A 20,663-nucleotide genomic window follows, 5' to 3' on the forward strand; every position below is an offset into this window, starting at 1 on the left:
AGAAAAATGGTTTGGTATGGTATGTCAAAGTTGCGGTTCGAGAGCGTATCTCGAGATAGGAAATCTAAGGTGAGGGGAAAATACTGCTCACAATTCCTTGGTCAGGTACCTTTTCGTGGAAAAAGATGTCTGAACTTTTTTTGAGCCTTGCGGAGCCATTCCGGAATGGGAAAGTCAAGCGAAATCAGCCTCGTCAAATCTTGGCATTGCCATGTCGATGAAGATATCGTCGTCGAAACATCGCTAGAAGTGAAGTGGCAGATACGGTTGAGGCGATAACAATAATTCTCTCAAATCACTAATAGGCCACCATGGCCGCTGTCGAGGTTTATTTACCCGGCGACACGGTTGACACCAGCCAACTACCAACTTCGCAAAAGCGCAAAATTGGAGCGGGCCTTCACCAAGAAGCCGGGACCGGAGATTTCATGTCAACAATCGGCGGGTTCGTCGATGTTGATTTCAGAAAGAAGAGTGCCCGGATATCGACTCCAGATGCTCGATATATTCCCAAAGCTGGGGACTTGGTCATAGCCCAGCTGCGGGCTTCATCCATGGACTACTTCCACCTGTACATTAATTCACATTCACAGCAGGCAGTTTTGCACCAGTTAGCCTTTGAAGGCGCAACCAAGAAGACTCGGCCGCAGCTCAAGCCAAATGATGTTGTCTACGCCAAAGTGGTAGCTGCGCCGAAGAACATGGAGATTGAATTGACGTGTGTGAATCCATCAACTGGCAAGTCCGAACCGGACGGTTTGGGAAAGTTGAATGGTGGCATGGTGTTCGACGTTAGCCCAGGTCTCGCAGAACGTCTGTTGAGAAAGAATGGTGTTATCGCCTTGGACGAATTGGGCTCAAAGCTACCAGGAGGGTTTGAAATTGCAGTCGGCAGAAATGGAAAGGTTTGGGTGGAATGTCCAGAGGCAGGCGTGAGAGGTGTCTGTGCGGTGGGAAAATGTCTACGCGAGATCGACGAGAACGAGTTGAAGGAGAAGGAACAAAAGAAATTGGTCAACAAGATCATCACCGAGCTTCAAAGAGGATGAAGCAGTGAGGTGACAGGCATGCAACCGTCAACCAAGATGCGATTCGATGAACACTGAGCTATCTGTCATGGGCATAGAAAACACACCCTACGGAAGACGGCAATGGCCCAATTCTATCAGAGACACAAGATTCGTTCCAGTTACGGCAATCGATACAGTATCGAACCTGCAGCAATCAGTCTCCCACCAGGGCTCATGAACGTGGCTATGGCTCAAATGGTGAGCGACAAGCGACTACGAGAGCAAGCTCCAGCCCAGAGGTTGGAATGGGGAAGAACAATCTAAGTGACCCTAGAGTCTCGAGGAGTGGCTACAAGGTGACGAGGTATGGCAGGATGATGGGATCAGAATGGCAGGGGGGAATTGCAGATTTGTTGCTTTTCAGAAGATTTTATTGCTTGACTTTGTACTATAAGTACATGCTCATCCACACTCAACCACGGCCTAGCCTCATGGGATAGCGAAGGCCTCCTCAACAGTGAGACTTTGCCTTCCTCACATCACAAAGTATGTTCGTGCAGAATCTCCTGCCTCTGCCGGTCGCTCCGATGCAGAAAAGACTTTTTGTTTGCGAAAGACCATTCCGTCCGTAGAGGAACTTCTTCGCTCTTAATTTGTTGTGTTGGTGAAAACCAAAAAAACAATGCCCCGCCATGCTAAAGTCTTTTTGCAAGATATCCGGAACTCCATTCATCGTGGTTGGGTTTCAGGCCAGGAATCCATCTTCTATCTAGCAAACAAATGCCATCAAGTCATGTCCAGAAATGTCAATCTACTTTCTTCGGAAAGAGCAGCCCTCTGTGAGTCTGGCTTTGCCACCGGTGGGCTGGCAGAGAACAGTCGAGCAGCCTGCGCAGATGACGACGGTCTGTGCGTGCGAGAAGACGGTGGTGATTGTGAAGCATCCAGGGCACTTGACATCCATGAAGAATGATCGAGGAGCGGGGACAAGAGTCTGAACAGACAGTTATTAGCCTTGATCCATGGCTGCGGTGTGATTTCATCCTGGCTTACCTTGAGCTTGTGCTTGCGGGCCTCAGCCTGAGGAGTAGGGTTCAAAAGATCGACTGCGAGAACCTAAGCAGAGTATTGTTAGCCTTTGTCTAGATGTAGAAAGCGATGTTGTTGCTGTTGTGACAATAGGGTGGTCGTGTGCTGGACCCGTTGGAAAGAGGGGATAATTTTGAGGTCATCGATTTGTGCATCTTTCGCTGGACATCTGCATACCATTTTGACGGATTGTTGAGATCGATATGGGAGCTTTTCTTCCTGATGATGAGAGTTCTGATGTCGTTTGAATTGAGGAAGATGCGATTATCGAATGAGGTGCTGGTCGAAGTGGCGGTAGAATTCGTCTTGAGGAGTGTGCGAACGACTTCGATTTTGGCCAAATCTTGGCGTCGACCACGCTAGTCCTTTTTGATGGTTGATTTCTTCACGTGACATAAAAGCATCGTGCCTCCGGGCCAATCACTCAGTTCTCTTGCCACCTTTATGAGTAAAGTCGTGTCATCAATGGAACAGAATTAGGTGTACGGCCAATCGTTCTATGTCTAGATCATTGCATCAAGGGTATATGAACAAAATCCTCTATCTAAGAAAACCCTCGTCGCCGCGGATGACTCAAAATGGGACATCCATGTCTTCCACTCGCTCTTCCTCCCTCCCAGTTTCTACCTTATTCGAGGTCGTGGTCTGCTTGATGAATGCTGCTATTGTGTCAAGATACTGTTTCCCGTTTGGGACGAAGTGTCCTCCGGGGTGTACCACAACTTGCGTTTTTTCTGCGCCTCCAGCGGCATCAATCAGAGCCTGTGTGCGTGACTCCTCGACCACGGTGTCCAGACTGCCAATAAAGTGACACATGGGAGTCTGGATATGGGGTCCTTCGTAAAATGCGGTATATCGCTCACCTGGCGCTCTGAAACCGCAATATGCTGCACAGAACTTCAATGGTGGGTGCTCTAAATTCGCAAAAGCGGGCGGATAATCTATAGCGAACTTTGATTTTTCCTGTGCTTTACTGAATGCTTCCTCCCTCAGACTTCCCTCGAGGAGAGAGGCAACCATTGCTGCTAATGCTGCTCCTTGTGAAAACCCTATTATACCATCAAAAGGACCTTCTGACTCAAGAATCTTAGCCACTGATGCTAGACCTTGATCAAGACCATAATAGTCGGGTGGATCGGAGGTATCTGAACGACGCCACCAACCGTAAGCTTCGAGGCTATCCGGGTCTCCGTCAGTGCTAGGTTGGTATCCCGGTACATCTCTAGGCTTCAGTTGTAACGGTGCGGTCGGATAATTCAATGATATCCCTGGAAAGATTTTGTTGAGGTTCTTCTCCATTGCACGAGTCTTTGCATGAAAAAGGGGCCCATTTTGAGTATATCCGTGTAACATCAATATCTTGAGAGAAGAGGAGGATTCTCTTGCAGCAGGCATGATATTGAGATTTCTTTGCTTGCTTTGGCCAGTGGTTCGGATGTGGCCTGCGACCTTAATCGAGAATCTCGGAACTTGTAGAACGCTAGAAGAAAAAAGTCGAGTCATAAGAGAAGGACCAAAAGAACGTCGATTGAGTGGGAGCGAGAATACCCTCTAACGCTGAACCAAAAGCCGAGTAGATTCATGGATAGAAGTTTGTAGTTGATAATAAGGTCACTCATATCGCGCGTCCTCTGCCAAGAAATTCTAGTTGAATCTGCTCGCGGCTCACTCCGTGTCTGTCTCACCAACTTGAACCTTTGGAACAACATCTTCAAGTTCCTGACTTGCATGGACTTAACCAAACAATCCGCTTTGCGCGCTCCGCGAGCCGATAATGGGTATCATAAGTACTATTTTGCCATTAAGACCTTGAATAGTCTCATTTCTACAGCACAACACACACTGCTGAAATTGCATGACCAGCAACCCGAAGCGCGCCGTGTACAAGGCTCTCGGCCATCGACACCTTCATCGTATGTTTGAACACACTCTCCTTCACCGTCTGTGTCCGTTGGTGTTGGATGCGCTGCTCCTCTCGTGTCCGCTCTGCAATCGCATTGTCTATGGCCGCTATGGCCGCCCGGTCTCGCTGTATCATGAGTTCTAGTGTTGCGTTTTCGAGCTCTGTACGCTTTACGGCCGCTTCCTGTGCGTGCTTGGTCGCCTGGTCGCGCTGTGTCTGGAGCTCGCGCAGCTGGCGGTTGAGCTCCTGCATCTGCGCGTCTTGCGCCTCTTTCTCCTTCGCAAAATCCCCTTCCCGCTTCTTTCGCCCTGTGCCTTTGTAACGCGCAAGTTCTCCATGTCCAGCTGCATCGCGGGCAGACTTTTGTCTCTCTCCGCCAGCTTCCATTGATATTCTCGCTGGCGCTGCAGGACCTCCTGCACGTCGGCCGCTTGCTCCATTTCGACTGGTAGGCAGTAACAACTTTCAGAATGTCTTCATTGGCATGCCTTTCTGCGACGTTGAACATAGCGAGATCGTAGCTTCGAGGGAGCGGATCTCGAGAAGAGGCTCTTTGAGGAACAGCAAGCCAGGTATTCAGTTGAAGAGGAACTCCTGGCCTGTGAGAAAATCTGCCCGCAGTTCAAGAGGATAACGAGATGATGAAGTTGCAATGCGAAGCAGAGGAAGCAGCGAGACAACGAAAGGCTGAGATAGACAAGAAACTTGGAGAGGCCAAGGCATTGAAGTCGAAAATGGAGGAAGCTGAGAGGCGACGCCAGGAGAGGGAGAGGCGAGATTCAGCATTCGAAAAATGGTTGGCTACAAGCAGGTAATGCTAAAATGGATGTTTCATGGTTTTGAGACCAAGGACAACTTACCTACCTACTGAGGTAGGGAGTAGGAAAACCTAAGGAGTGGGACGCGGTTATCCAAATGCATCGAATGCTCATCCAAGTGTATTGGCTCTTCGAAAATCCCAAATGACTTATGCCCAAGCAAGTTTTCCCCACGAATACACAATCACTATTGCTGAGATCGCAGAGAAGATCCCGTAGAAACCTCCTGGCCATTTCCCGTCAAGCTCAGCGCGGCGCCCTGCTTGTGCCGAAGCGTAGACTGACATGAGTCTGCCCGCGGACATCATAAAAAAGCACGTACTGAAACCCAAGCCAATTCCGCCACACATTACTTTGTAGGCTAGCTTATTTGTTGCCTGTACAAGACCCGTTGCAATGCTGCTGATTTGATAAAAGAAGTAAAGTTGTAATGTCTGGATGACGATACCTCCGATCAGCACTGGTGGATATTTGGTCGTCTGTTTCGCGGCTTCGTTTCTGTGGCCGACATCGCGAGTAGGTGCATCCTGCTTCACAACTCCATCCTCCTTCTTGGCCTGAGTTGGCTCTTGAGAAGGAATTTTCTCGTGGCTGTCTAGCACAGTAACGAGTACAGGCTCGTTGTCTGGTTGAGTTTCGGACTCGAGCTTGCTGGCATCCTTTGTGCCCGTTTCTCCTGAGGTGGGATTTTCATCCTTTGGCAGATTGTCTAAATACTGGTCGCTAATCGCCATATGGAAAACGGCAAGCACCAGTATCACGAAAGGATAGATTAGAGTTCCCAGGAAAGCCTGGTTCTCGAGATGCTGCGCATAAGACATGGACTTTGCGGATGACTTGTAGGTCGTTATATACTAGCTTTGTGCAAGGGCGGTTGTTCAGCTTGCAAATTTTAGCTCAGCTCTTTCGGTTGGGGACAAAGAACGCTTTATAAGACTTAGCATCAATCGAAAAGGCACACTCGTGGTGGACGCCTAACCTTGGGAAATAGTGAAACTGCCTCGCCCCCACGATGCACAGCCTGCCCCTGATGCCCCTCTGACGATCACCAGACCGCAGAATGGTAGGGTGTATATCTTGTAGAGTAATAGTATCAAGTCGACATCTGTGTTGTAAACGATGGGTCTAATGGGGTCCCAAAGGGCGCCATGAAATGCTTGAGTCCACAACAAGCCAAACAAGCTGTATGTTGCGGTGTATTGGGCACGGATAGCAAGGGGCCACAGGTTCTTGGATCTTGGATCTTGGAGTAGTGCTGTGGCATGATCAATTCGTTTAATCTCATCCCTTCAACATGCCCACTGCACTTGTCTGTAACCTCTCCTGTGAACCAGCTTTCGATTCGTGGAAGACGGTATATGGAGCGCAGCCTTGTGAGTTAGTCAACGAGTAGGTACAGCTTACTACTCCTGATGTACCAAGATAAATGATAGCCACATATAGACAGGCCAAGTGCTTGGAAGAATGCCCGCACATGAGTCAGCCAGACGAGTACCTACACGTACGTAGGTAGTCATGGTTGACAGTGGCACTAAGGTAAGTCTCTCATCGATCTACCTTGGCAAGAGGAATTGGCACTCGTCAACGAGTGCTTGTCGTGTTTAGGTGGTCCCTACTACGACGTACGAGTACCTACTCGCAGGTAGCTAGGGGGTAACCCGGATGCAGTGGTGCGGGTGGCGGCTTCCCCCTCCTACGTCATACCTCAACGACTTCAATTGACGTTGGAGTTGTGCCTCAGCTTTTAGCACTCCACCCCTTGACTGTCCGTGGGAAGAACAAGAATGAGGCCTATTTGCCGTCCTTCCCATCGGGTTCTTTGTCCAGCTGACAAGCTTCGAGCAGCTTAGCTTAGCTTATCAGATAGGCATAAAGTGTTGCTCGTCGTGGGTTAGCCTTGTACGAGCCTTCTCTGCTTTCATCCCCGAGCGAATGGACCGCACTGCGTCGGATGCCCCGGAATGCCAGCAGCCCTGTCCAGAAAACCATTTGGGTATTCGACCATCAGTCATGGCCACCCATTCAGGGCCCAGAATCACGTTAAGCCAGTGGATGAGCAATAAAATTCAACCGTAAAGATTTCTCAGCGACACTCAATTCGCACGCCCGAAGTGTCGTTGGTTCTCTGGCCTTCTTCCGATCCGCTTAATCCCTTATGACATATGCTGATGGACGAGGCGTCACATGGGGGTCGAATGCAGTAATCTGCTGGTGCTCTTAATCCTCGCCTCGCCTGATGCTCTTTCTCATGTTTCTTCACTCATAGATCTTTTGTGATCATTGGACTCTTCGCTAACGCTTTCTGATCCGTTCCCGAGCTCGCCATATTGAACTCCACTCAATTGGAGCGGCTCAAGAAATTGTTACATATCTCAACTTCGACTTGGGACTTTCACCTGCAGCATGGCGGTAATATGGGGTTTAGACTTGAGGGATATGAAATGGGGCAAATTCAAGAGCTCATATATGTTCGGAAACAAAGACTATCACCTACGGAGAACAAAATTTGTCGTCTATCAAATTGCCATGCTATGCTGTGTCGTTTCCGAGTCGATCGGGACGGCAGCGCTTTCAGGTCGGTCCTTCTACAAACCGTGAACACCCGCCAGATCGAAAAAGCTCACATATAGCAGACTACGTCCAACAGCAGGATGAAATCGAGCGTCTACACTCGTCAGCCGCGGTCCACAATGATGACTTTGTCGGTATGGCATCATACAATATCTTTGTCGGAGTTTCGGTGGCCACCATATTCGGTGCCGCCTTCTTCTTCGATCTCTTCTTTCCTGAGAGGTTTGAGCCACGCAACATTCGATGGTCGTGGAGGATATCCGCTCTCGTCGTCACGCTCATGACGTTTGCCGACGCCATCGGCTTTACAGTCATCGTGGCTACCGGCAATGCTTGGATCTCCGCCGATAGTCAGGACGCCGCAGATATTGCTCGCGAGCATCTGAGTCCTCCCCTACGGTACCGTGACAATGGCCGAGCGATTGCAAGCGTGGTCTTCCTGTGGATTGGGCTGGTAGGGACGATTGCTAGGTAAGCTGACTCTATTCGTGTTCGGGGATGATGACTAAACTCGTCCAGTTGCATCATCTTATGGCTTTACTATAATCATCTCGACACATACGGACCGAAGTCTCACACCGCACGAATGCGGGATGAGGTGGACAAGACGATCCTTACCACTGAAAGGGCAACCACCAACCAAACTCACCGCCAACAAGCGGCTTTGAACATGAGGAATCCAGTGGTCTGATTGGATGGATTCTATCAGGGAATCTTTCATTCAGGACAAAGATCGATAGAAAAGATCAAGGTAGAAGGAGTTACTATGTTTCTTCGGAAACCCACCACTCAGCCCGCCAATCATTTGGCAAGCGTGGGGCGGCTGAGCCTCGAGCCTTTAGCCTTGCCATATGGGACACATTGGAAAACTTGAGCGTTAGGGCGTTTTGGACAGGCAGAGCGAGTACAGCTCTCAGAGCAAGCGTTATGATCATCCCGGCCATATGTTATCAGGCCATCCAAGCAGAGACTATATTGTAATCAATACTAGAACTTCACGAGCTAGGTCCGCATTCCCTAGACTATCGTGTACTCGGCGTACGACAGGCCTATACTAAAGGAATAATAGTTCGGAGGTAGGCTAACAGGGCGACTACGGATAAATAATACTAGATTTAAAACGAAAGGCCGCTCACATCCACACGCGCGACATATATACCCTTTACACCACATCTACCCGTGATCGCGAGCATCAAGGATTGGCGAGGAACACAGAGACAGGCGAGCATCTTACTGCACTACATAGATCAACGAGAAAATCACTTTCGCACCATTACCAAGGAAAAGCACATATTCTCGTGCATTGGGGGTAATATTGGTCTTTTATTGAGAATTCTCTGCGCTCTCTGGGTTATAGCTCTTGCTATACTGGAATGGCTGGTCCATTCTCTCTCTCGCTCTGCGATTTTGTCTTGCCTCTCTCTATCTCTCTCTCCGGTGCTTTTTTGCACATTCATCTGTCCTTTGGGCTTTCCACCCTCTCTCTAACGACGACCTCCGCGACCACCACGAACAGCAGCACGACGGGCAGCACGACGAAGACGAGCGAAACGACGGAGGTTTTCTTGACATGGATCGACCGTCGCATATGGTGGTCTGTAGAGGGCGATCCACCCAGCGTACTCTCGCCCGTTGTCGTCGCGTCCGTACCAGAATCCCGAACTGTGCCAGGGAGCTGCCGCCACGAGCCGAAATCCTGGTCTTGCGCCGCCGGACCCATCTCTGATGTGTCGGTTGAACTCTCCTGGTTGTCGCCGCACATACCCGCACATGTCGCACCTGAAGCCCCATTCATCATCTGCCGTGATGATGACCTCCTCCTCCAGGTCGAGCGGGATGATTGAATTGGCGCGGACGGAGTTGGCATTGAAGGTTGGCGCGTTGGTCGTGGCCCGCGCAGTGGTTGGCGTCATTGTGGTGTAGGGGGTGGGGTTGTTGCCGGGATTGGTGGCAGGATTGTTGGTGGTGGTGGTGGTGGTTGCAGGGGCAGCAGCGACAGTGGTGATAATGGCCATCGAATTGACAGCAGGAGTGGTGAGTGCAGGGTCAATGGCAGGAGGGACCGTTGGAGGATTGGCGGAGGAAGAGGAAGAGGCACCTGTCGAGCGAGGGGTGTAAGGAGCCCATCGTAAAGCCATCTTTCTAGGATAGTTGCTAGATATTGGTCGAAGAGAGGAAGATGGACGAACAGGCCGACTTATGGCCGAAGATGCGAGATGATTGAGTCTGAGTTTGAAGAATGGGTTAGTATGGTGCTCAAAGAAATGTAATGGTGATAGTCAAATCAAGAAGTTTTTTGGATGTCGAGAAAAGAAAGTACATGGATAGTGTAACCGAGATATGGCCCAGAAATACAGATAGTGGAGGATGGTTTCGGGGAAGATATGATGGAGAAGGATGTCTCGATCAATAAGGTTGTGTGTATCTTTGAGAAGAGAAAGAAGCTCGATGTTTGAGAAAGTATATAGATGCAAGAGTCCACTGTATGGTGGAGGATATTTAGGAACGATGGAGAGGAGGGGGAATGGAGAAGTATGTCTCCGTCAATTCGGTCGTGGTGATGTTTCAGAAGGGAAAGGGGTTTGATGTTTGGGACAAGTACATAGATGGAAGAGTCCACTGTGTGGTGGAAGGGGTTTGAGGATGATAGAGTTGGGAATGCAAGAGAAATGGGTTGGTCTTGAGGATGTGTGGATGGCTGAATGACAAGGATCATTCGGTGGGTAGGGTGAAGAGCTGGATGGCTGGATTTACCAACTTGTGCTTGAGGGAACTTGAGGAGTGTGGTGATGTTCCGGGGATGGAGGAGGAAGGGGTTGATGTTGGGAGTGTGTTGAAGCCTCAATGACAAGGATGACTTGGTGGGCAGGATAGAAAGGAAGGTGGATGGCTGGAATGACCAAACTGCGCTCGTGGAGTCTCGAGGAGTATGATGATGTTCAGGGGGTTGGGAAGGCTCGTGGAGTCTCGAAGAATGTGATGATGTCCAAGGGATTGGGAAAGAAATAGTTCAATCTTGTGGTTGTGTGGATCTCTGAGTCGTAAAATCACTCGGTGGGAGAAGAGGAGAGCAGAGATTGTGCTTGTGTTGATGACCAAATGACGAAAACAATGGACAGGAAGGGCAGAGGAGTGAACAGCTTGACTTTACCGGATTGTGTTCGAGGATCTTTGAGGGCTGTGATGAGGAGGATACGAGGGTAGAGTAGAAAAGGTCTGATCCTGGTGTTTTGCTCGCGTCTGAAAAAAGGGAAAGATCGAGAGAAGCAGATGGAGAGATTTGACAAAAGAAGATGGAGGTTTGTGATGCAAATGGGCAGAAGCTGACCGGTAGATCAGTGAAGAAACGTACCTTGGTTGTTGTGGTTGTCCCAATCGCTCCGGATCTGGGTACATCGAACGGCCTTCAGGAGGGCTCCGTTGCATATCTCTCACTTCACCACCAGCGGGATCCACGGGCATGTTTCGACGTACCAAGTAGTCTTGCTCAGGGAGGTACTGAAACATGGTCCATGCCAGTAACCCATTGAAGAGAAGATCTAAGCCACCTCGGAAATCGATCCTGTTGTGTAGATCCAATCGTTGTATGAGAGTGTTGAGCCATGCTGTTGGCCTCTGGCCTTGACTACCACGCTCGAAGTACCGCTGCACCGCAGCAAGCACCGCACGCCGGAATTCCGGTTGGTAAACGGCTGCTGCAGTGTTGTGGTCCGCTAGCTGTTGGACGAGAGAGCTCAGTATTCGTCGTCCTCGTTCATCTGCATGGTTGAGAAGTTGTCCAAGTTGAAATCCGAGTTGGGGCGCGACATAATGGAGGATTATGACTGAGGAAGCCGACTGAAGAGTTGATGAGTTAGCATTTCGAAGGGCAAAGCAGCTGTGCTAGCAAGAAGCAAAAACGAATAGAAGATACATACCTGATATCTGAAAATGATTGACTGATCACTGGGAGAGACTGAGAAAATCTGAGCAGGGCGGGGCGGAGAGGGACAACACAACGAGTTGACAGGCAGCTGGTGTCTGATATATAGCTGTTCAGGGGAAGACTGACAGTTGACGAGGCTGTGCAAGTGGTGTTCAATGAAGAAATCTGGTGGACTGGAAGAAAAAGAAGCAGAAGAGGAAGAGAAATCAGATCCACAGGAATCTTTATTGTCGTTGATACCAAGTCGTCACCCAGACTAGCTCCGTTACCATGAACGTGGGTGCATTGCTCGGCGAGATCGAGCTGCCTCATTCGCCGATAGAATGATGTCGTCGACCTGTGACTGTGTACTCAAGCAAAGCCGAGACGACCCCTCTGGGACGCGGCCACGGCCACTCCAGCTCAGGCCGCTTCTATAAGAACCAGGAGATTGTTGTCATTGCGGACTAGAGCGGTACTGCTCCAGGACCGGAGATGGTTGTCCAACTTAAGGCATGTCAGTCATGTATTGTGGGCAACAAGAGTAAACAAAGAAGCCAGGAGTTAGCGGAGGACAAAGCAAAGCATATTGAAAGAAGGGAGATATGCAGAATGCTGGATGGGATAAACAAAAGGTGTTCAGCTATAGAGATAGCAGACAGCTACTGTATAAAACGGTAGCTTATTTCGATGCAAAACATGGATTGACACGTAGAGCAGTGTGGCAAGAAAGAGAAAGAGAGGGCAAAAGAAGAGAAAGGGGCACAAGGAGAAGCATAGGAGGAGAAATGCAGCATGTTGGTACCAGGATATATCAACATCTTGGGAAGACAGCATGGTAAGACAAAAGTGTAGCCAATGTTGTGGGAAAGAGAACACAGACTGACACATACCAAAGCGGCAGGATATCTAAGAAATGAGACGAGGTTACGGAAAACCCGGACATTCTCCATTGTTGGAGAGGATAAAGAGCTTGTATGAATATTGATCATGATTGCAGTGTGCCTGAAATACTGCGTCACTGGTATGGAAGTAGGATTTCCGACGAGCTTCTGAACATTGAGAAGACGGAGAGATGGCAAGGCGTTGACGGAATAGGGGGCGGCCGAGAGAACAAGCCCTCAGGGTGGCCTATTCTTGAGTAAGCACCTCTGAAAGCCAGAACCTAAAGGATATGGGGCAGCGAACAGAACGAAGGAGATGAAGAATGAAATAGTCAAGAAATGTGCATGGTGTGGAAGGTGTATTGTAAATCTATCAATCAGACTTTCCACCTACCAAGCAAGCACTCCCTGTGCTGCAAATTTGACAGGGCGATGAGGCTGCTGAAGGTATTCAATGGAGTAGAAGCAGGAAAGCCTCTGCTGGTCATTTCTGGTGCGCCGTGCTCGCTGCTTCAGAATTGATGACATCCTCCATCTCAACAAGCTGGGGTCTGGCTATCAGAAATTTGTGATTTAAGAAATCTGAAATTTCTGCTCGTGCGAACATATGGAGATAGCAGAGCTGAAGCCATTTTCGAGCTTGATCAAGACGCATCGCAACAGCGAGTTCGTCCCTGGAAGCTTCTACCGAGGGCAAGTATTAATAATTGTCTTGCCAGCCGTTTGTCCATTGTGCTCTGTTGGTCGCATTTCTCCAAGTCAATCTGCTATGAGTGATCGATCATGTGCCAAAGTGGCACCCGGAAAAAAAGCCCGAAAGTGGCGGCAACCGGTCTATCTCGCTGTGTCTGAGGTATCTGACGCTCAAACCAGGGCTATTGCTTCGGTTCTCCATCATTAAACCTGTTCATTGGCTGGTGTCCATTGCGTCGCCAGATTGTTCGACACTAGTGGTCGCATCCTCAGTTTTGACCGTCTCCACGAAATCTTTACGCCGATTCCCGACCTTTTCTTCCTTGAACTTGATTATTCTTTCCTTTAGCTCCGTCGCTAGAAAAAGACTGGTCAGCATCGACTTATGAATACGGCATGCAAACAGGACTTACCAGGAATAACATCCTCAATCTTGAGTGGCACACGGTTAAAAGGATCATGAGGATCGCTGAGAAGATGACTTCGAATAGTACTCCGATCAATAATCGTTTTACTAACGGGCAAGATGACAGGATCGTCCATGAGTGTAAACATGAGCGGATCAAGGAAGTCATCGGGGAGATCACCCAAGTCAGCATCTGCTGCTTCATCCTCTTCCTTATTTTTGGCGAATTTCTCGATCAACAGACTCCACCGCACAAGTTCCTCAGGGGTCTTGAGCACAAACTTGCGTAGGATGCTCCCAGCAGCGGTGAAGTTGTCTGGCTTATATGATCGCCCATCTCGCGCAACGGCAAGTATGAAATTTTCTCTCTCACTCAGATTGAGATACACATCGACGATCTCGCTAAGAAGGACTTTGGGCTGGAAGTTGTACTCCTGGAGATTGTCAACCTTGAGAGACGTGCTTTTTGGCCCGACCATTGCATCGAGGTTGTAGTCCAGCATATCAGCCAGTCGCTGCACAATTTCTGGCATGGTGAATGCATCTCCGAGGGCCTCTGTGAACAGCTTCAGCATTCCAACAGTTTCATTGGTCAATTGCATGTACGATTTGGCTTTGCTTTTGGCCGATTCTAGAGCCTCTTCCTTCTCCTGGCGCTGTTGTTGATCCAGGGTTGTGCCCGCGAGGGCCAATTCTTTCGTGAGGTCATAGATCTGATGGAACGATGTAAACGACTCGTCAAGAACAAACGTGACGTCGTTGAGAAGTAGGTTGACAAAACGGACAAAGAAGTCTATGTTGACCTTTGCTTCCTTGAGAAGGCGTTCCCGGTATACGGTATTCGACCAAATGCACTTAATAATTTGGAAGATCTCAAAACGGACATTGAACTTGTCGAAAAATTGACCATGGCCACCCATGAACTCGGCTTCAATGAAAAATTTCATCAAGGAGTGCAGCAGATGCTCTGTCGCGAATGGCATACTGTTATACTGATCTGCCAGGATACCTCTTCCACCCTGACGCCAGGTCCAGGTCCCTCGAAACAAGATGGTGACCAGAGAGGCTTTCAAATAGGGATTTTTGATATATTCAGAATTGCGCAAGAAAGTGATGCAGAGCATGATGAGCTCATCCGACTGCGTGGGAGAGATCACTTGTGGCATGTTGTACATGATAAATCCAAAGTTTCCACTAATGATGTCCAAAAAGTATTCCGGAAGGTTCATGAAGGCCTCAGGTTGTTCTGTGGGAAGGGGTAGGGCCAAGGACTGTTTTGGGAACTGCTTGTGAGTGGAGACTTGTCGAAGTAGCCAGATAGTCACAAAACGCATGAACTGCATTGATCGTGTTTGCGAGATTTCATCCAGAAGGACTCCTTGGACGGCGTACTTGTATGCTAGTCCTTTATCATGTTGATCCTTGTACTTCTTAAGTGCGTTCTCGAACATCTGGAGCTGGACCGGGTTGTTGATGTATTTGTGTCTCTCGGTCTCGAATTGCTCAATCTGCTTGGCCATGTACTTCAATTCTCGATCCATGTCCTTCAACATGTTCCGGGCAGCCTCACTACCGTAGTGATGAGAAGCGACGGTCAAAAAGAACAGCTCGGAAATGAAATTGTTTGTACCTGTCGCTTTGTGTTCGTAAAATTCATCCGATTTGTCTTGATCGGAATTGATCTTGGTCTCATCCTTGATGTCGATTCTGGGATCTCTCCGCAGATAGTCAATATCGACACGATCCATCTTCGAAAATTGTGCATCCATGAAGGGTTCACACAGCTTATCTAGGACGGCATTGACGTTGACCATGAACCCATCACTCGAAACAGTCGTCTTGTCGACCCTCATGGCTCTGCGCTTGTGATTCGCATTGACGGTAAGGGCAAACCAATCAAGCACCCGTTCCCGCGCGTCGGGAGAGGATCGAACGAGTGTGTTGACTATGTCGAACAGTTCATCCTGATGTGTTCTTAAAGCCAATTGTAAGGAGTTTTGAGAATTTCTAATCTTGCCTGGATCCATGGTCTTAGGCTCGAAGAAGTAGGATTTGGTAACGTCAGCTTGCAATGGCGAAATTTGAAAGTATGGACCGAGTAAGGTGGCAACTTCTAGCTGCGCAGCTGGTGTGGACTTGTCAACAAACATCGAAGACTCTGAAATTGCTATCGCAATTGGCTTGTATCTAATTAGATGCCGCAACATGCCGGTGTAGCGTCGATAGTCGGAAATCATGGTCTCCTTAGCTAAACGTCGACTCAGTGTTTCGATCGCCTTGATGAAAGCATCCTTAATGGAGTCATCCTCCTCAAACCTGGTGATGGCTTCATTAATGAAATCTTGGCACACGCCACCATCATCGTCAGGATCATTCAGCAAATGATCGGCCAGTGCTTCGATGCCGTCGTAAGCAACTCCAAATATGTCCGGGGTTGTGATAGACAGGATACACCAGTTCATACATAATCTCCTTGCCTCTGAGAGTATCGACCATTTCTTGTTTTCGGGTGAACGATCCTTTACCGCTTTGGTCATTCGTGTGATCCTCTTCCAACATCCGAACAGCCATTCGTGTGGGGTGACTCTATGGAGCGCAGATCCAGCCTCCATGATCGCTTGCTCGAGTAAATCGGTGGTCAAGGAGGTAGATCTGTTCTCAGATTCCAGTTCTTCTTTAAGTTGCGCGGCTGGATGAAGTACTTGTCCATTCTGGTCCTTCTTCTGAGTGGGATCCAAAGTGATTCGAAATATGTTTCGTAGAGTTCGGTCTTCCCACTGTTCAATGGTTTCAGCCTGTCTCGAACCCGGCCTTTCTAAACCATTCATCTCTCGTTTCTGAGGGGTGACCGTGGCCGAGGTAATGTGTATTCGAGATGATGGAGGAGGGGTTGCTGACTTGACCATGCTGATGGCTGGTTTAGGTGACTCGGTAGGCGTGACTGACTGAGGAGTGCTGGGTTGCGGAACGGCATCGTGAGAAGTAGTTGATGCGACTGGTTTATCTTGACTCGAATCTATACTCTCTTGTGAGGCTGACTGGGCTGGTGGTTGAGACTGTTGTAGTTTGGCCAGTCTCTTGTTTCGAATCTGAGGACTGTTAGCAGATTCTGATGTATCCATGACTTGCGCACCTTGTCCGAGTCTGCAGAAGGATCCGACATGATTGTTGAAATGAGTATCCCCAATATGACAAATGTGGCGGGATATTGAGGTCGAGATGGAAGAGTACAGACGGGTTTGGAGAAGTTGATGGAGACGCAGCCTAATCAATGAGTACTAAGATATAGGCAGGGCACCTATCACGTCATGGCTTGTCGTTTTATTACGGCTAGCTTCCCGCTAGTGTGGTTAGTAGGAAACGGACTCGGATTCTCGGACTTGGGGTGCAAGTGGTTTAATAACCATGATGAAGCAATCAGGATCGCGGGTGGAAAGAATGGACGCGCGAATCACTGTCAATCATTGTACACAGACCAGCGACTTTTCTGATCAAATGTCTCGCTGCCTGAATGAGCCGATTCATTGTCCAGCTAGACTCAACGCTCCACCAACGCCAAACGCAAATGCCATATTCAAAATTGACATCAGATGAATCTGAGTCTAAGACACCACAGCACTTGATCAATACTGCTGGCTAACTTTCAACTCATCCAGCCGTCGACATCCCGGCATAACCATATTCCTGGCCCGCCGCACTCGATCTTCGTCGGTGTAGAAAAACCCCGTGGCATCATTAATCTCCTGTCGCTTTCGATGAACCTCATTTTCACATTGGTACTTCAGTGTCGTGATGTAGTCAACTTCTGCCTGTTTGTCCAGGGAGTTGAACTGCCTCGCTTTCCAGCCATCCACCTCTGCCGGGTTGATAAAGTAATCGATCTTGTACCTCGGTGTGACCCGGTGCATTGTGTGAGGAGGAGCGGGTGTATCAAACCGAACCTGGGGTCCTGATGGTGTCGATCCGGAAAATAATGATGAGAGCAATGGGAGGATGAAAAGCAAAAGTAGTGGCAAGAGTTGAGTCAGTGCAGACAGTCCGGTCGGAGCAGGCTCGGCGTTGGCATCTCGAGGCCGTCGTCGAGGTCCTCCCCCTCCCATCCGATGAACCGTGAATCCAGGGCCACCACCCATGTTGAAAACAAATTGAGGCCCGCCAAAGCCCCCACCTGTTCTAGTTAGCGGTTGTTCAAGAGGACGCAAGAGGCCAAATCTAACCAAAAACACCTGGGCCCATCCCCCCTCCTCCGAAAAAGCGATTGAACAATTCCTCAGGTGATATCTCGTCCTCATACATTGGGCCTCGTCCGGCGGATCTTGCGAAACCACTGAAGGGACTGGCTCCAGCAGCAGCAGCGCCAGAACTGGAGAATCGATTGTCTGGATCACCACCAAACTGGTCGTATCTTGACTTTTTATCGGGATCCGAGAGAATCTGGAAGGCGCGGGAAACCACTGTGCATGTCAGTTGGAGAACAAGTAGATCGCATAATTGACCAGCGCTCACTCTTAAAGGCCTCATCGGCACCATCATAGCCATTTTTATCGGGATGGGTCAACAGACTGATCTTGCGATACGCCTTCTTGATTTCGCCATCGCTAGCCGTTTTCTCAACCGAAAGGATTTCGTAGAATGAAGTCGCGGTACATCTCCGTATTCGAATGACTTCTGCCTTCTGTTGAGGGGTATATTTTCTATCTTGGTTGCCCTGGTTGTGCTCTCTGGAAGTGGCCGAGCCATTTGCCCTGGCGTTGGAGCCGGAGGCGGTTGCGGACATGCCGCGACAGAAAAGTGTGACACGAGGTGATCTGATTTTGTGGTACTCAAGGAAAGCCGAAAGGGAAGAGGTTGGTCTGGGAGGAATCGAATGCAGTCTATCTGGGGCGTGGGTGAAAAAAGTGGCGCTGCGATCATGCAGCAAAGGTGTTCATACCGATTATTACCAACGTTTGAGACGGAAGATGCATGCAGGCGCCATTTTGACACTAATCAGCAGCTGCACTTTGGGAGGGTGAAGGGTGGTGGGCAAGCGGGGTGATGTGAGGGTCTTAGGCTCTACCTCCCGCACTCAGAGACAGCCTAAGAACCTTTCGCGACGTCCCTGGATTTAGGTGGTTGTCCACCTATTCAAGCCCGAGGGCCCATTGTCCAGGCACTAGTCACCGAGTCTTATAGGTGGCATAATGCGCCACACCTCTTGCACGATGCCAGATTGAATGCACGTGCAGCTGCAGCGATGACGCAGTTGTAAATTGATGAGGTCAAAGCACCCCAAGCACTCGGTACTCATGCGACATCAAAGGCAGCTTCAGCAACACCCTATTCCTCGTCATACAATTGCCTTCAAGGTGTTTCAACAGTGCCTCGGTCTGCGTCTCTATCCACAATGGCTGACCCTGAGAAGCAAGAACAGGCCAAAGAGTCCTTAATTGTCACTGCCAAAAAATGGGGAGGTTCGTTGATCTTTGACTGTGCTTTGGCATCTACATCCATTGACTGCTACCAGTCTTTTTACTTACGCTCTTGACAGAAAATCCCGTACCACCTGCTCTTCTCGCAACACTAGTCTTTGCCCAGCATGCACGCCCATTTCAGCCCGTTCCAATGATCTTTCCACCTTTACTGCTGTTCTCAACCTATCTCAATCTACAAGGCTACAAGATTGATAGTGCGGGCACAACAGCCGCACTGAGCGGCACATATTTAGTGTTGGCTGGTAGACGACGACTCGGACTGATGAACAAGTTTGGTGCCAGAGGCATGATCAGAGGGGTCACTGTTGGTCTCTGCTTGGTCAACCTCGTGGGTGGAGGACTTGCATATGGCTTCGGAAGCCGTTCCAAGGAGGACTCGGAGAACAAGAAGAGCTTATGATCGGGCTGATAACGAACAACAGCATCTATGCAGTCTCCGTCTTTTGGGGTTTCTGTCTGATCTACCAGGAGAGAAAGCACGATTTTCTTCGAGAAACACACACTCAAGTGAGACTAACTATTCAGCAAGTCCGGTTGTTTGAGATTCATTGGTGATATACCTCGCTCCGGTGCCGAGGCCAGATCAAAGACGCGTTCATAGCATGGCTTGATACAGGAAATTGATGTGAAATGCGTGGGAACGATGGATATGTACATTACTGTATACCAAAATGGTCGGCCTTCTTCTACAACGTATTTCTAATTATCAGATGATAGTAGAGCCATAGCGCAAATGCGTGTCTCAATCAGTGCGCCTCTCAATAATACGGCCGCCTCCCAGGACGATGATAATGATGGACTAGTAGTCATCTTTAAAGCTTCGCATCAAGCAGCATATGTATCTGGAATCCCCAAAAGCCGTCCAAGGCTGAGATGACTAAGCCTCAAAGCGATGCAAACATGCCAAGCACAAACATTTTGTATCCCGGAGGTCCCTTCGACTTTCACCTCAATCCAACCTTTAGAAAGAAGCGTACCGAGCTCCCTTTGCTACAACCACGCATCACCTACCAAGCCAGGACCTCAGAGGTCCCCCCAATCGCCATTATGGCACGCCCCGTGGCCATGTCTACCATGTGTAGATCATGCCGAAGATCGTACCTGACACAAGCCGGACGCGCGAATACCCAAACTCCCCGAAGTCCCCGAACGCAAACCGCCGCGGAACGATGGGGCGTCGATTGGACCGGCAATAATAATAGCAACAGCGACGGCTCCAAGCCAGGAGGCACAAATAGCGTAGAAGCGCAAGACCAAATGATGGAGGCCCTACGAACACCACAGAGAGCACGAGCGGGCAACCTCAGCGGGTTCGGCAAGAATCTGAGTCAGGAGCTCACATCCCAAGCACAGCAGAACGCCATAGACGCACAGCATTCCAAAGTCAGCAGTTCGGAGCCCTACCATCTCAACGTCTATGCCCACAGACACAACATGCACATAACCTTCACGGAGCCCAGCCGCGACCCCATCCTCTCCATGTCGGCTGGCGACATCGGTCTGCGGAAAGCCCAGCGCAGCACCTACGATGCAGCTTACCAGTTGGCTGCATATTTCTTCCGCAAGATGGCTGAGAAGCAGTGGCGTACAGGTGGCAAGAAGATGACCACGAATCCGACAAAGACCATTTCACACATTCAGCGACCTGGGGCCATGACAGGTGGTGTGGGTATTGAGGTCATTTTGAGAGGTTACGGGCCGGGGAGAGAGGCTTTTCAGAAAGCCTTGCTGGGAACTGAGGGACGACAGATCAAGCCTTTGATTTCGAGAGTGACGGATGCGACCAGGTTAAAATTCGGTGGCACCAGGAGTCATAAGGTCAGGAGATTGGGTTGATCTCAATTTTGTATGGAGGGAGATAGCGAAGCTGGGAAGAGGAGAGGAAGAGATACTTTGTACAAATAAAGGTTG

At 49.4% G+C, this 20,663-nt stretch overlaps 12 protein-coding genes across 12 annotated transcripts; 4 read left to right on the forward strand and 8 right to left on the reverse strand.

Moving 5' to 3' along the window:
- Positions 1-311: 311 nt before the first annotated feature.
- Positions 312-1,049, forward strand: LTR84_001523 (uncharacterized protein; the record flags this gene model as incomplete). The annotated part of the gene is made up of 1 exon (XM_064845147.1): positions 312-1,049. The coding sequence occupies one exon, from the start codon at positions 312-314 to the stop codon at positions 1,047-1,049; it is 738 nt and encodes a 245-aa protein (XP_064707405.1).
- Positions 1,050-1,821: 772 nt separating this feature from the next.
- On the reverse strand, positions 1,822-2,279 carry CRP6 (40S ribosomal protein S27; the record flags this gene model as incomplete). Its single annotated transcript, XM_064845148.1, has 3 exons — positions 1,822-2,004; positions 2,064-2,126; positions 2,277-2,279. 3 exons carry the CDS (start codon positions 2,277-2,279, stop codon positions 1,822-1,824), a joined length of 249 nt encoding a protein of 82 aa, XP_064707406.1.
- A 393-nt stretch (positions 2,280-2,672) lies between these two features.
- On the reverse strand, positions 2,673-3,494 carry LTR84_001525 (uncharacterized protein; the record flags this gene model as incomplete). Its single annotated transcript, XM_064845149.1, has 1 exon — positions 2,673-3,494. One exon carries the CDS (start codon positions 3,492-3,494, stop codon positions 2,673-2,675), a length of 822 nt encoding a protein of 273 aa, XP_064707407.1.
- A 430-nt stretch (positions 3,495-3,924) lies between these two features.
- LTR84_001526 (uncharacterized protein) lies at positions 3,925-4,510 on the reverse strand (the record flags this gene model as incomplete). The annotated part of the gene is made up of 2 exons (XM_064845150.1): positions 3,925-4,464; positions 4,502-4,510. The coding sequence occupies 2 exons, from the start codon at positions 4,508-4,510 to the stop codon at positions 3,925-3,927; spliced, it is 549 nt and encodes a 182-aa protein (XP_064707408.1).
- Positions 4,511-4,969: 459 nt separating this feature from the next.
- On the reverse strand, positions 4,970-5,641 carry LTR84_001527 (uncharacterized protein; the record flags this gene model as incomplete). The annotated part of the gene is made up of 1 exon (XM_064845151.1): positions 4,970-5,641. The coding sequence occupies one exon, from the start codon at positions 5,639-5,641 to the stop codon at positions 4,970-4,972; it is 672 nt and encodes a 223-aa protein (XP_064707409.1).
- Positions 5,642-7,223: 1,582 nt separating this feature from the next.
- On the forward strand, positions 7,224-8,082 carry LTR84_001528 (uncharacterized protein; the record flags this gene model as incomplete). Its single annotated transcript, XM_064845152.1, has 3 exons — positions 7,224-7,395; positions 7,454-7,862; positions 7,911-8,082. 3 exons carry the CDS (start codon positions 7,224-7,226, stop codon positions 8,080-8,082), a joined length of 753 nt encoding a protein of 250 aa, XP_064707410.1.
- A 793-nt stretch (positions 8,083-8,875) lies between these two features.
- On the reverse strand, positions 8,876-9,995 carry LTR84_001529 (uncharacterized protein; the record flags this gene model as incomplete). The annotated part of the gene is made up of 2 exons (XM_064845153.1): positions 8,876-9,533; positions 9,988-9,995. The coding sequence occupies 2 exons, from the start codon at positions 9,993-9,995 to the stop codon at positions 8,876-8,878; spliced, it is 666 nt and encodes a 221-aa protein (XP_064707411.1).
- A 443-nt stretch (positions 9,996-10,438) lies between these two features.
- Positions 10,439-12,248, reverse strand: LTR84_001530 (uncharacterized protein; the record flags this gene model as incomplete). Its single annotated transcript, XM_064845154.1, has 3 exons — positions 10,439-10,631; positions 10,744-11,228; positions 12,189-12,248. 3 exons carry the CDS (start codon positions 12,246-12,248, stop codon positions 10,439-10,441), a joined length of 738 nt encoding a protein of 245 aa, XP_064707412.1.
- Positions 12,249-13,086: 838 nt separating this feature from the next.
- LTR84_001531 (uncharacterized protein) lies at positions 13,087-16,441 on the reverse strand (the record flags this gene model as incomplete). Its single annotated transcript, XM_064845155.1, has 3 exons — positions 13,087-13,229; positions 13,286-16,367; positions 16,412-16,441. 3 exons carry the CDS (start codon positions 16,439-16,441, stop codon positions 13,087-13,089), a joined length of 3,255 nt encoding a protein of 1,084 aa, XP_064707413.1.
- Positions 16,442-16,901: 460 nt separating this feature from the next.
- Positions 16,902-18,055, reverse strand: LTR84_001532 (uncharacterized protein; the record flags this gene model as incomplete). Its single annotated transcript, XM_064845156.1, has 3 exons — positions 16,902-17,446; positions 17,496-17,732; positions 17,785-18,055. 3 exons carry the CDS (start codon positions 18,053-18,055, stop codon positions 16,902-16,904), a joined length of 1,053 nt encoding a protein of 350 aa, XP_064707414.1.
- Positions 18,056-18,664: 609 nt separating this feature from the next.
- LTR84_001533 (uncharacterized protein) lies at positions 18,665-19,152 on the forward strand (the record flags this gene model as incomplete). The annotated part of the gene is made up of 2 exons (XM_064845157.1): positions 18,665-18,731; positions 18,809-19,152. 2 exons carry the CDS (start codon positions 18,665-18,667, stop codon positions 19,150-19,152), a joined length of 411 nt encoding a protein of 136 aa, XP_064707415.1.
- A 500-nt stretch (positions 19,153-19,652) lies between these two features.
- LTR84_001534 (uncharacterized protein) lies at positions 19,653-20,588 on the forward strand (the record flags this gene model as incomplete). The annotated part of the gene is made up of 1 exon (XM_064845158.1): positions 19,653-20,588. The coding sequence occupies one exon, from the start codon at positions 19,653-19,655 to the stop codon at positions 20,586-20,588; it is 936 nt and encodes a 311-aa protein (XP_064707416.1).
- Positions 20,589-20,663: the final 75 nt, after the last annotated feature.

Source organism: Exophiala bonariae (genome assembly GCF_035927105.1).
Source record: "Exophiala bonariae strain CCFEE 5792 chromosome Unknown scaffold_10, whole genome shotgun sequence".
Classification (NCBI taxonomy): Eukaryota; Fungi; Ascomycota; class Eurotiomycetes; order Chaetothyriales; family Herpotrichiellaceae; genus Exophiala; species Exophiala bonariae.